The 14,465-nt window shown below is 39.9% G+C and overlaps 1 protein-coding gene across 1 annotated transcript in view; it reads right to left on the bottom strand.

Annotated features, from left to right (window-relative positions):
- Window positions 1-211: 211 nt before the first annotated feature.
- Window positions 212-14,465, bottom strand: part of USP25 (ubiquitin specific peptidase 25) — a 157,320-nt gene continuing 143,066 nt past the window's right edge. The window contains exons 25-28 of the mRNA XM_019557104.1: window positions 11,613-11,692; window positions 4,087-4,210; window positions 3,225-3,420; window positions 212-1,649 (exon numbers count right to left, since the gene is read on the bottom strand). Of these exons, the coding sequence (XP_019412649.1) occupies window positions 1,477-1,649; window positions 3,225-3,420; window positions 4,087-4,210; window positions 11,613-11,692 (573 nt within the window). The 3' untranslated portion in view covers window positions 212-1,476. The remainder of the gene's footprint in view (window positions 1,650-3,224; window positions 3,421-4,086; window positions 4,211-11,612; window positions 11,693-14,465) is intronic.

The raw sequence follows: 14,465 nt of genomic DNA, 5'->3' as shown, positions 1-14,465 counted from the left end.
AGTGCATCTCAAAGGCAATATGAAAGGTTTGAAAACGAGGATAAATTCAACCTCTTACTTTTTGTAAGGTCTGATGTTAGTTGGTGCCCATGAAACAGTCTGAATTTTATCAACCCTTCCCTCCCCTCTGCATTATTTTCTTAGTAGTCATAAAAAATATATACTCTACAACAGTATAATTTGGTGTCGCTCCAATAAACACGTACACAAACATATTTACATCTTTTACTGTTCTACCACAAAATGATTGCTATAAAGATTAAGAATCAAAATATTTTCTGTTAACAGAATTACCTAAGGATGCATTAAACTCTTTCACAAAATAATTATCTTCATTAAAATCAGACAGTATTTCAGTTCTACAAAACAAGCTCTACAGTTTTCTTCATCAGCTTCTGATAGAGAGTTAATAAGGATTGATATTTGATTTTGGAAATCTTTTGCTGTAACAACAGCAGCATCCTATTCCATAGCAAGTATTAGTGAAAAGTTACACTCTGAGCTAGAGTGGTGCAGTTCACATATAACACACCAAATTTATGAAACAGGAAAAAATGAATATTTAATCTGTGATAGATTCTGCAGTCTTACAGAGTTCACATTTATAAAGCCCTAATTTACTCAACTTAATCATCTTAAAATAAATCTTACTGCGAGCCTGGAGCGTGTAATATAGCTTCTATTTCTATTGAAAATAGTTTTGTTTTTAAAAATGTCTTCTATGAATAGAAGGAAATTGTAATTAATTTTTGCTTTGGAAACCAGTCTGTAGCTTCACATCAAACCTGATGTGGCCTCAAAATATGAGCCAGCTGCAATATTATACAGATCAGTAAAGAGCATACAAAAAGTAGAGGATGTAATACCATTGTGACAGTTTTCCAAGGTGCTGTAATCAGTGACCACCTTCAAAGAAATGGGCCATAAATCCTGAAGAATCATAACTAAAAACCCAGCAGCCCATCAATATATTGTATCTGAATCTTATCTAAAAACAACTTATATAATACATTAATATACAATGTATGTGCTTGGAAACACAGAAGTAGCCATAAATAAAACTTTATTCATTCATTTCATTTACAAGCTACCAAGTACCATGTATTTACACAGCACTGGACACTTAAAATAGTTGCAGTCACAGAATGATCCAGACTGAATAGAAAGCTGTTGATAAAGTAAAGGATCTCAGATAAAAGCAAAGTAATACTGTAACAGATAGGTGGCAAAAAGCAGTTTTGCCATAGTAATCAGACTTGCAATGTTGCATGAACTCTGGTTGAAAAACTGAGCACCATGCGATTCTCAGCTTTATTTATTTGCAGTCTGGCTAAAGTTTGTAGTCATTTGTTTTTTGCAGTTATTAAAATAAAAAAAGTTAAAAACTATAGCAGCAACAAGCAAACCCTGTGACAGGAAGGCAAGGGTTAAGAACTAAAAAAGTTTATACAATGTGCTTAGGAAGGTTTGCAGAGTTTATCTTCCATCAGCTGGAGTTCGACTGCGTGACAACATGATTCGGGCATATCTCTCGACAAGTTCATGTGTAGAATAGGAAGGTAATTTTGGCGGGTCATTGAAACCTTTAATTTCTGTAGAACAATCAAGCAGTTTTGGCAAGAAATCTGTCAGCTTTTCTTGCAAGTTAGCTGCAAAATACAAAAATGAATGTCAAATTCTGCATTTACTGATGCAATAAAAGGAGTAACTGAATACTGCTGTAATGAACTCTGTTATACTTATGGTCTCGTGAATGCTTTTTTGTGTTTTACTGTACTGATAGAGCAGGTGTAGTCTCATTGGAAAGCTCATGTTATGCTCCAATTAATTTATGTTGCTTTTATTACTGCATTGTTTATGTTATGTTGCCAATATAGATCTATATAATTTTGCACATGGTTTAGCTAAGGGACTGAGGCATGCATACTTAAAGACACCTGCCACTACCAAGCACAGGCAGAAGCAGATATTGGGCTAGGCACCCTGGGACATTTTCTGTCTGCAGTGGTGAGATCAACTCCACAACTGAGAGAAATGGCCCTTTAAGCCAGAGTGGCTCCAGGTACCTCAGGCATACCAAAAAATGTTTAGAGGATTCTGGTGACTTACGAACAATTAAAATACTGTTCAGGGGAGTTTGGTTGGAAGTAATTTAGAAAGCCAACTATGGCATATGCTTTGCCTTTGGTGGTGCCTGTATACAAGCATGTAGTCTGCTCTGGCATGCTGTAATTACAGCACAATATTTTAATTGAGTCTGCTTTAGCGTGGCAATTACAGCATTCCAGCAGCTTCCTGCATCTTGTGTATCAGCATTTCCATGCTTCAAAACAGCAGCGGGGGGACTTTAACTAAAGCTTGTTGAATGAGCTTTAGATCAAGTGCCCTTGCAGCCATTTTGAAGTACAGGGATGCACAAGACACTGTGGTGCTTTAATTACAGCAGGTCTCAGAGCCGCTCTAATTAAAGTGCTGCTCCCACTGAGCATGTGTAAAAGTGCCCTTAGATTTCAGGCGTCAGAGCTTTGGCTGTAGAGAGCATTCAGGGGGCCAATCACGTGACAAACGTAACTTCGGTCTGCGCCCATACTTTCTTTCACAACCCAAGGTAGAGGCCACCTAAGCCTAGTGGACACTCGCCTACTACAGATGTGGAACCTAGTGCAAGTGTTGAATCTTGTTGGGATAAGGAGTTCTCAGGGTAACATCAATTTGTTGCTTAGGGCAAGTGACAGCACAGAGGGAAGGAATTTGGGGGGAGGGGAAGCAGGGTCCCCTGCAAATGAGTTTCTGACAACTATCAGTTTCTTTATTAGTTATATCACTTTGTAATAAACTCTACCCTTTGAGCTATAAGTATTAACTAGGAATATCTATATTAAATTTTTAAATCTGACAGTGTTCAAAACTAAAATGAAATAAATATGAAGCTAAACAGAACTGATCTGTAAGCAATACATGTGCAATAATGCTAATATGCATATTTCCTTCTTCAAAATGGACTTCCTTTGATTCTCTAGGATTTAATTTAATAAAGAGAGAGACAACTGTTTCTAGCAATGGGTAGTGGATCAGGCCCAAATGCCATCATCTGTGGTATCAGAGAATGTTATCGTGGAACAACATTATCATCAAGTTATACATGACTTCAAAACTGACAATTTGTCTATGGACCCACATGTATGTGTATGAACCTTTGAATTTAAGGAATGAATACGACTTACGCTCCATTTCTTGTCCAAGATATGAACACCAGCGGTTTCTCATATCTTCTACAGCAATAATATCCTTTTCTTCCATTTCATCCACCAGTAGCAATGGCAAACATGGGACAATAAGCTCATTCATAATGATCAGTCCATTATTTACTTCCTGATCATCTCCTGATTCAAACAGTGCTGCAGCATGTTCATTTAGTTTCTTCATGTAACACCATAAAAAAAGGGAAGTCTATAAGTGTATAACATTTCACATTTTGCCAGGTATCAGCTTTTAAAAACAAAAATTCTTTACATGAAATGTTTGGAGTTGCAGGCCGATTGCATTGAGACCATCTCAAAAACTTTTCTCTCAGCAGATCAAGTGTTATGCCTCTTTCTACCAACAAACACTTGAATTTGGTGCCAACCTAATCATAATCTTTCTGGTAATTATTCCAGAGACTAAATTTTCTCTGCTACAATTTGTTTCTAAAAATTATGCTAAACCCCCCGCTATTTCTTTTGCTGTTATTTCAAGTGGTTGCTCCCTGGCAAACCACAACAAAATGCTGAGTTTGTTGTCTACCACTACAACATAATTCTTTTTACTGTCACACTTCCATGGCATGATGGACAAATTCATTACAATGTTATAGTAAAACACGAACTGCCACTTATTCCGAAGGGACAATGATGGGACATTCTTCCTTTTAATCCTTCCATTTTCCATTTCCACCCTCCCAATTTTTGAGCACATCATAACAGAATAGGAATGTCCTTAATTTGTTAACACATGGGGGCTTTTTAATCACACCTTTGTATGCAAATTACTTAGGTTTTCTACCATTTGAAACAAACTACAATATTTTGGGCATACACCACTTACTAGTAAACATTCTCTTCTGTAATGTGAGATCAGGTCTTCATCATGCCCTCTGTACTGGCCTTTGGACAAGAGTTCTTTGTTATTCTGATAAGCATAGATAAGATACAGCAAGGCCTCCATATAACTAAAACCAAAATAAGAAACAAAAGAGCCAATTTAATGTCTTTCATTTCTAAAGTGCAATTTCCCAGGAGGAAACACTGCATATAACATCTTTGTGTCTTCAGTCTTCCCATAGTATCACTAACATTTAGTTTGGTGGAACAATTCACAAATGTATTACTGATAGGCCCACCACTACCTCTCCGCTATACCCCACTCTCCACAGAACAGCTATCTGTAGTGTCAGTTTCACTGCAACATTGAATTTTGGTTAAAATGCAACTACAGTATAGACATGTTCACTCAATATTGGAAAATGTATAAGGAACCCCACAATAAAAACCTGTTTGATAATAGTTATCTAACTGGATTGGCCAGTATTACATCTCTGACTTCCAGCAAACATGTTAGTAAACCTTGTTATAACCTGATTTACCAGAACTGAAAAAGACTGTACTTTTTCAAGTTACCTTTAAATTTTAGTTGAATGAAAAACTGTATTTTTCTAATAAGAGAACAGTTTAGGGTGAAAGCCTCAACTAAATGAGACAGTAGCAGCCCTACTTAATGAGCTGTAAAGCATCACTACCTCTTACTAGCATACGCTGCTAGTTGCAGTCAGATGTTGGGTCCCCTTTGGCTATTTTCTGTATTATATGCACATGGAAATAATACATAGTTTCTGTAAAATCACACCAAAAATATACCAGTGCTTTCCATAATAGAGCAACTCGCCAACTGATCAAAGCAGTTCCATATGGAATAGGAAGCAAATTTGGAAAAAAGTTACTTTTAGTACTGGCATTTCTTAGTGAATAAGCAGAGGCAACTCCTTCATTGATGACATAAGACATCTAGTAAAACTGCTGCTGTGAAACCTTCTGGAAGGCCACTCATTTTGTACAACTTTGTGCCTGTTTGAGGCACCACACCTTACTGCCTGAAGTTACATAACATAATGGAAGTGCAGTCAGTATTCTTTATTCTCCCTCCTGAATCTTTAAACTCCAAGGACACATGCAGAGAATTGAGGGGAAAAAGAAAGGCAAGTATGAGCATGCATACAGAGTCAACTATCTCAAGGAATGGCAGCTCCTAGTAAGTATCCTCCTTCTTCACATGTAGCTTTGGCATATTCGGACTCATGAGAAATTAGCAAGAAATGCAGTTCAGAAGGTGAGCCGAATTCTCAGTTATAATGACTGGCCTGTTATTCTTTCTGATTGGACATTTGACCAACACTCTGGCATCCAAACAGACATGTCATGGAGCAGCTCAATATGTCAGCAAACAACAAACACACACAGTACCTCAGCCCTGGAGGAAACTGGTTTAAAACTCCAAGGAAGTGAGACTTTAGCTAAAGACATAACATGTATCAATACATTTTTGCTTTGATTAATAATGAGATGAGATGGCGTTTCCCCCCTCAGGATCCCTACGTACCACAAAAGTAGTGCTAAAAGATCCTACTCCAGTTAAGTGACAACTTAATGAGCAAAGTGCATAATCTAGGAAACTACTAAGTATAAGCTTAATTTTTAGCAATATGAATAGAGCACTAAAGGCAATAGGACTCCTGCTTTTGTTAAGTACCTTACTACTTGTAAGTTTTGGAAAGGGTAAAAGAAACAAAGGACTGATTAAAGTGAAACTCTAACACTGCTTCACGGAGATTAGAAAACCGCATAGTCTTTCTTAAAAGCTGTAAGAGGCAAGGATTTTTGTGGGCAATATCTTTTAGTAGATCAATCTTTTAGTATCTTAGTAGTGCGTGTTTGGAAAAAAAAGTAGACATTGTCAAATGCAAGGAATTCACAGGTCTCAATATGAAAACCTCTAATGCAATTATTAAAGAAAGCAGCTCATTTCCTGTACAGATAGCTTTTTTAGTGACATCTTGCTTGAGATGTAATCGAACCTCTCCTACATTTTAACAAATACTTCGGCTGTTTCTGTAGCACTACATTTCAACACCAGATGGAGAAGATTCCCTAGTTTGCAAGTACAGCTTGATCAGCCAAATCAAAGATGGAAACCAAAGATCCAGCCGATCATGACAGGCTTAGTCAATTATTTTACTTTAACAAAAGAAACAGTTCAAAGGATTTTAAATGCAGCACACCACCCATATTGTGGAGATGAGAAACATGTGATTACAGAGATCAATGTTCACACCCCATAAAAGAGAAGTCTCTTCTATTTTTACACAATTTTAAAAAAAATTGGGGAACTCCTAAATTTCCAATATTTACAAGGGAAACATGACTGATCTTCTCTAGTCAGAGTTTACAGTCTAACTGCCAAATATTGAGAAGCTGTCTGTAAGTATGAGGGAAATCTCTCCTCATAGGACAGAAAACCCTGCAAATACAGCAAATACAGGGGTTCTGTAAATACTGCCAGAAGCTTTGTGCTGTTTAACTGGAGCTAGAGGAATTACTATGACCTATGCTCTGTCTCAAAGGCTTTTCTGGATAAGTACTGGCATGTAAGGGCCTGGAAGAAAGATACACAAGAGTTTTTGCCCTTGCTCAAAAGAAACATATCCGCGGTAGTTCCTGTCCCCTCTTTTCTGGTAAGGCAGAGTGTTTGTTCTTCTGTCATTATGTTCATCAGAACTTTTGCTAGGTAATCCCATCATCTGTAGAAATGATCTGCCACTGTCTGTGGCTGTCCAGAGAGGCCAATTATGTTGAGAACATGCCCACCATCTCATTCCCATAACGTGCACCAAAAGCCAAAAAAATTATAATGTAGCTGCTGTTTGCACAAGATCAGTGTGGACTCAGCAGTGCTCTTGGGTTCACAGCCTCAGATGTGTTCGGTGGTGTGTGCCGTTCCAACAGTGCTTACGTATATTTACTGTTTTTCAACTTTTGTAGTGCACAGAGCAGAAGTGGGTTGTTTTATGGGCAGCATCTCCTAGATGGTTGAAGGTAGTATAACCATACCCAAAGTTAGACTGTACACTGTCCTGTTTGTTCAGGCAGCATGCTAATCTAGTTCTGTAGTAAGAACTTGAACCAACTGACCTTACACAAATACAGAAAAGATTTCATGTATTATGGAACAGCTCTACATTTCAGAATGCAGCCTCTCCCTCACTCTTGTAACTGTGGGACTCAAGTCCAAGGCAGCCTGCTGGAAACACCTGTAGGGCTAAGGGACATACTGAATCTGTATTCTTCCAAAACAAGCTGCTTCTAGCACACAGTTTTGAAGGGGCCTCATTTTCAGGAAGGTAAATGGGCTTATGTAGGCAGAAGAGACCATCCTTCGAAAAAAAACAAGTACCCACAGATCAAATTAGACAATAAACTTAAGATGTTTCCAGGGATCCTTTGGAGAATGACTGGAGCAGACCAGAATTAGAAAAAACATTTTCAGCCATTTTATTATATTAGTGGATGAGCTCCAAAATAAAGCAACGTTGTCTCCACAACTGAGTCAGTACCACACCATGATGATTTGATAGGACTGGAAGGGTAATCTCAGTTGAAGTGAGAGTTAATTAAAATGTTCATTTTTCTTGATATCACTGTTCTGGGGCAGAAATCTTGGTTCATTTTCTTTCTTCTGTGTTTTTTTTTTTCTTTTTACTACAAGTAAAACTAATAGTGAATTTAGAGCTCAATCTTATGTAGCATGACATAGCCTTTTGGACTTCTTAGTGACTACATGTGAGCCTCTCTGTTAGACAGTCCCCCAAGAAAGACATTTGGCACTATCAGGGGATAACTCTATAGCCTGCATAGGCACCAGTACAGAAATTTCCAAAGTTACAGTGAATGGGATACCTTTGGTCCATTAATAAGAATGTGTAAAGATCATTACAAAAAAAGACCTAGAATAAAATTTGGAAATAATTCACGGCACTAAAGAATAGTGGGAAAAGAGCTTCATGTTCAGGGGCAGAGTTGACATTCATGTGCTACAATTATTCTGAGTTAATACTTAAAGCTTCATTTTTTTTTCTTTTTGGACAAGTGGGACGATTATACCTGGCACCATGAAACAGATCATACCTTAAGAAGTAGGCAACTGATTCCTGGCTCAAATCACATAATCTGATTCTTTCTTTGAGTGTTAAATACTTCCTATTTTCTTTTTCCAAACACATCAGGCCCAAAAGCTTCAAACTAGGGCTCTTAAACACTGTCGCATCCAAACTCAGTGACCAGACATTTTGTCACACAGTATATGCCTAGGTCTCAAGCAAGACACAAGTTAAAAATCATGGTCTACTCAGCTCAAGACGGGAATATTCAAAGGTGTAACCAGTTCTTTCAGCACCATGGAGAGGAGACGAGGGGGAGAAAGGGAGGGGAAGAGGAGAGGAGTCTTACCCGTCTGGCTCTCCTCACTCCAGCTTCTTGGAGCATGCACTGCCATGCCAGGGCAAAAGGTAGCGGCTACTACTTCAGCTGCTTTTGCAGTGGCATGGGCTTGAGCTGCTGCCACTGGAGAACAGACAGCAGCACAAGCTCCAAGAAGGGGGCACTCCTAGTGTCCCTTTTGCTCTTCCCTCTCTCCCCAGGTGGAGGGTTGTACTTCCTATGGCAAAGCTTGGGGGGGGGGGAGGGGACACATCATTCCATGCCCCCAGATATACTACTGGGTGTGGGGGTCATGCCTATCTGGCTCCTCTACCCTGTCATGGTAAAGACTCCTGGGGGAAAGGGACCATATTGGTGCCCCCCATAAGTTGTCGCTTAGGGCTGGTGCCCATCTCTCCCTACCCTAGTTATGCTACTGGGTGTTTTGCTCATTGCTCCTCAGTTGCTATCTGCTACTAATATTACAGTTAGAAAGCCAACTTCAAAATAAAGCCTACTGATGAAATCCTACTGATGAAAACACCTTCTTATTTATATGGAAGTAAACAACTGCAGTTTTATGAACCACTGGAACTATTTTCTTGATTAAGAAATTAAGTATGGAAGGACTATTTTTCTTTTTTACCTGAACAGCTCTTCAATTTAACACTGCTTTTAGAAAGCAGAACTGCCCTCTACAGGATATTCTTACACACACACACACACACACAATTGATGCCTTTGAATTATTCAGTGGAAACAATAAACGCTCATCCTGTTAATGCATGTAAACATTTGATATGCAGGTAACTACTGCTTAAATGTTAGCCAAATGTTAGGTGCAGAAGATCATTAAGGAAATGTAAAAGGATAGAATACCATGCCTCCTTTAATGTTAAATTAATCATTGGATGGTAACACTTTCTTCATTTTTTGTCAAATACTGATTGGTAGTGGCTTGTTTTCTGGAGGTTTTTAAGGGAATAATGGGCTCATGTTTAGTACATAACTGAATGTAAATTATTTGGAGACCATATGAAAAGAATTGGTGACATGTAGAGCAGTGGGGTTTCTCCACATGGAACAGATGAAGGGGAAAAGCATATTAAGTGAATGCTTTGCTCATACAAAATATAACTTGGCAACCTAGTGTCTCAATAACAGAATGCATTCAGCAATCAGAAGTTTGCTCTTCTATATATTTTAAATACAGAAGACAAAGGGAAAAGATAGTCCTATATATTAGACTGGTGTTCAGAACATCTCTAATATATTTAAAAGTTTGGAAGAAAGGCCACAAAAGTTGCCCCCACCCCTAATTAAAGAAGTCAGCCTTCTGAAAAATGTGTTAGTTGCTTAAAATTAATAAATACTTAAATATGGCAAATTAGACCACATCAGCACGTACTGTGGAGTACAAATAAGTGTCCAGAGACCCAACGGAGATTAGTGTCCCTATGAATTCTGCATTTTAAATTTACAAAGCAAACAGGGGACTCGGAAGGTAGTTATTTGCCAAAGGTGTCACAGAGAGGTAAGCAGCAGAGCTAGTAAGATGGCCAACGCTTCATGACTTTCCAGCTGGTTACCCTACCCACAGGACCATACTGTGACTTATGGGCCCCTCTAAACATTAGAAGTATTGCAAAAGTAACTGGTTAATTGCACAATTACCTTGAGACCAGCTGCACAAGCAAAGTAACTGTCACATAATAAAAAAAGCTCCAACCAGCTATAGAGTTAGGCTGCAAAACATACACTAACTTTATAGCTGGCTGCTATTGAGCTTTAATTTGCATGTGTACAAGGGTCTCCAGGGGAGCTAGGCTCCCCATCAGCTAGCAGCGCTTCCAGCTGCAGAGGTGTACCTTGCCCAGCCAGGGCTGAGAGTTTCACAACTACTCAGGATACTCAGCTGCAGCAGCTTCAGAGTCTGCCATGGCAGCACCCTACAGCTGCTAGGAGCTGAAGTCCCACAGCTGTGGGTGCTAGGTTCCCGTAGCTTCTCTCTTGGCAAACCTGCAAGGCCAGAGGATAGCTGTAAAGTAATTCCTCCCTCTGCCCCATGAGCAATCCTCCTGTCTTGGGAATTTCACACAGCCCTGAGACAGGAGGACTGCAATTCCATCACCATGGGGGTGTAGAGGGCACCCCCCGCAGCTGGAAGCCCCTCAAATGGGGTGCTTTGAGCTGCTAACCTGCACCAGCAATAAGGTGGAATGGGATCTAATGCATGTGTGGCATGGCGGCAAGCAAGATGAGAATTGAGTATTAGATCCCAACACGCCTTTACCTACACGTGTAGAGGGAGCCATGCAACCTCAACATTTTTTTCCATATTTGCAGGATCAGGGACCCACTAAACATGCAGGGGCATACAAATATAATGGTTCAGTTCTGAACCAATCAGAACAACATAATATTCAACTAATTTATTAGCTCTCTGAAGTGCCCACCTTGATCATATGTGAGGAACAGGTAAATTAGGGTAATGGTTTCTCTTTCGTGAAGGCTCTCTCCTCAAGGATGCTACAGGGTTCTGTAATGCTACCCCATCTCTTCTTCACAAACATGTAAGGTAGGTTGAGAGGTAATAAAGAAACACTGACTGCAATGCATTCAATACACTGCTAACACTTAACTCTAACTATCCATGCCTTCTCCAGCTGAAGATGATAAATTAATTACCCAATGCCTACATTAACTTGTTAGGCCCTGACTGCACAGAAAATGGATGTGGCCAAGAGCACTCCACCTTTATTCCCAAACCCTGTGCATCCCACGCCATGATTGACAAGACAAATGTCACTTTTTTCTCTTTTAAGATAATCTTGCTACAATTACTGATGCATTTGCTGCTTGGTAACTGGGTTGCTGTTAGCTGTTTGCATAGCAAATTCAGAAACTGAAGCTAAGGCTGCAACCCGTGTGTCAGGTACAGCTGTATATCTGCAGACCATTAAATAGGGCTCTGGAACTTGCATGGCTACTAAATAACTTTGGGATTCAAAGTGTTAATTTTGTTTTGTGGTTGTACTTCCATTCATTTTGTTTATATCACCGTTTTGCTATATAAGTCTGAATTCTATAACGTTTACTTCTTACCTCTTTTTTTGAAAAAGCTCCAGTCCTACCAGAAGATACATGGTTGTTTCTCTGAAATGTTTATATTCTTGATGCCACCTCTGTGCATGACAAAATATATTTAGAACATTCATTGCATGATATGCTAATTTATATGAAACATTATAATCTTTATATAGCATCACACACTTATAATGGATCTAATAAATAATTATATTAGATTCTTTCAGTAGCATACCCAACTTCTGAAAACATCTGCTATAAGACTGGAAAATAATTACAGTTTTGATAATCAAAAAACTCTTTTTTTTGGAATGAACTGCCAATTGAAAGGAACAATAAAAGCACACTAATGGAAATCCTAATTAAGATTATAAAAGCCCTTGATTCCTGTGAAAAGCAAATGAAAATGCAACCTATTCTTTTTCACTTGTGTATCACTCCAAAGCATTTACATGAACATAATACGTATCTGAAAAGTTATGACAGTCATAACATTAAGCTTTAATTTCAATCTGTGAATGGGGGAAAAATCTTAAAAATTTGTAAATTTGAAATGATGAATACCTCATGTTATGTAACAGATAAAAGAAGTAGCACCTAGATAGCGAAATAAAATATTTAATCATGTTGCATGGTCTTTATACCTTAGTTACTTTAGCTGCATTTAATGACACAAAATGTTTTACTTCTAAGTGATTAGTAGTAGACAAGGCAAAATATCTGCTATTGTGCGAATCCTCCAGTCCTTACTCTCCCTAAAAGAGATTGAAGCACAGGGGAAAATCTGTGCTTCAAGACAGAACATACTTTAGGCCTTCAGGATGGCGAATAAGCACACAGCAGATTGCTTTTTTTAAATTTTTTTTTTTTTTTTGATTTGGCAAGATGATTACTTGCTCTTTGCTTCTCCAGGGAGAGAATTTTGCCCCACAGTGATAAAAGATAAGGTTTAAGTGGGGTATGGAGACTTGTGTAGGTCTCCTGGAAGGGATTAATTATGTTCTAAATCAGAAGTGGGCCAGAAAAGGGTCTCTAGGCTGGTGTGCAGGTCAGAGGCAGCTGTGCTTGGGCCAGTGGACAGGGCTGGGAAGGTGTGATGCTGTATGCAGGGCATTCCCTGTGCTGGTCTCTTGTTCCTCAGCCTCATTCTGGGGCTTGGGCTTCAGGCAGCACAGGCTGCACTTAGCACTGAGAGCAGTGCTCACAGCTCAGGGTTCCAGCATGGGGTGAGTTGCATGCACGCTGGTTTCAGGGCGGTCAGGATTAGAAGCCAGTGTACAGGCAGGGTCCTGAATGAAGCATGCACCCCATGTTACCAGCGCTACCTACAGCCCAGAGGCAGCATAAAACCCAGAGCAGGGTTGGTGTGTGGTGCAGACAATGCACAGGCTGGATTGGATGCTGCAGGCTCTACTGACAGCACAGGGGGCAAGCATGGGTAAATACTGCACAGAGTACCCTCCTGGACAGCTCTGTGAGCTGGCTCTGGTATGGACCAATACAGATCAGCTCCAAAGTCAGTGCACGGTACTGGTTCCAGCCCATATGCCAGACAGGCTCTGCATGTTCCATGCCAGAAGTATGGCATGCCTATTCTTAATGAATGACACTCAAAGATTAAACCAGGAAGGGGTAGCTGGGCTCCATGCTCCACTCTGCTGCAGCAGTCACCGCCTCCTGTGGGTGGCGCTGAAGCTCGGGGACTGCTGGGGGGAGCAAGGAGCTACAGACATGGTTCCCTGGCCTCGTAGCTCTGGTAGCTGGGGGCCCCCTCTGGCAGGATTGGGGGAGAACACTAGGCTGCAGGTGGGGAGTGAGCAGCACCAGAAGGTCCAGGGGGCTTTGGGTAGGGATTAAGGGGCACCACTAGGGACAGGGGGCTTCTACTGGGGAGCAAGGGGCAGCAGCAGGGTTGGGGGACTGTGGCTTGGAAGTGAGGGATAATAGCACAGGCAGGGCATTGGCACATCAGGCTTGCTCAACATTTCCCCAAAGCAGCATGGGGTATGGGGAGGGCAGCCACAACTGTACCCACATCCTGGTGAGCAAAGGGGGAAGGGGGAGCTCTGATTTTCTGTGATAAAAAACCCAAAATCAAATGCCAAAATTTAAAGGTATTTAGAATTTATTTTATTATAGTAATTGAGGCACTTGTAAGTTTCTGAACTGCTTTAAAATTGTAAATATATAAATAAAATATTGTGTTCAATCGATACCTATATATAGTGGCATTTCATTTTAATCATGGAAAAAATGAGGATTTGGGGTATTTAATCAGAGAATTAGTAAACTTATAAGAGAATTTATGATTTTTAACAGAAAACCAGGATCCCTGCTGATGACAGGCAAATAGTAGCTAATACCAGTGCAATATTTAGTTCTGAAACCGCATACAGGCATACCTCGTTTTATTGCGCTTCGCTTTATTGCGCTTCGCAGATATTGCGCTTTTTTACAAATTGAAGGTTTGTGGCAACCCTGCGTCAAGCAAGTCTATTGGCACCATTTTTCCAACAGCATTTGCTCACTTCGTGTCTCTGTGTTACATTTTGGTAATTCTCGCAATATTTCAAACTTTTTCATTATATTTGTTATGGTGATCTGTGATCTTTGATGTTACTATTGTAATTGTTTTGGGGCGACACGAACCGCGCCCATATAAGATGGCAAACTTAATCGATAAACGTTGTGTGTGTTCTGACCGCTCCACCGACCGGCCGTTCCCCCGTCTCTCTCCCTCTCCTCGGGCCTCCCTATTCCCTGAGACGCAACAATATTGAAATTAGGCCAATTAATAACCCTACAATGGCCTCTAAGTGTTCAAGTGAAAGGAAGAGTCGCACGTCTCTCACTTTAAATCAAAAGCTAGAA

This window comes from Crocodylus porosus, unplaced genomic scaffold, assembly GCF_001723895.1.
Source record: "Crocodylus porosus isolate Cpor-Errol unplaced genomic scaffold, CroPor_comp1, whole genome shotgun sequence".
Classification (NCBI taxonomy): Eukaryota; Metazoa; Chordata; order Crocodylia; family Crocodylidae; genus Crocodylus; species Crocodylus porosus.
This window is presented reverse-complemented; position numbering and strand designations above follow the sequence as displayed.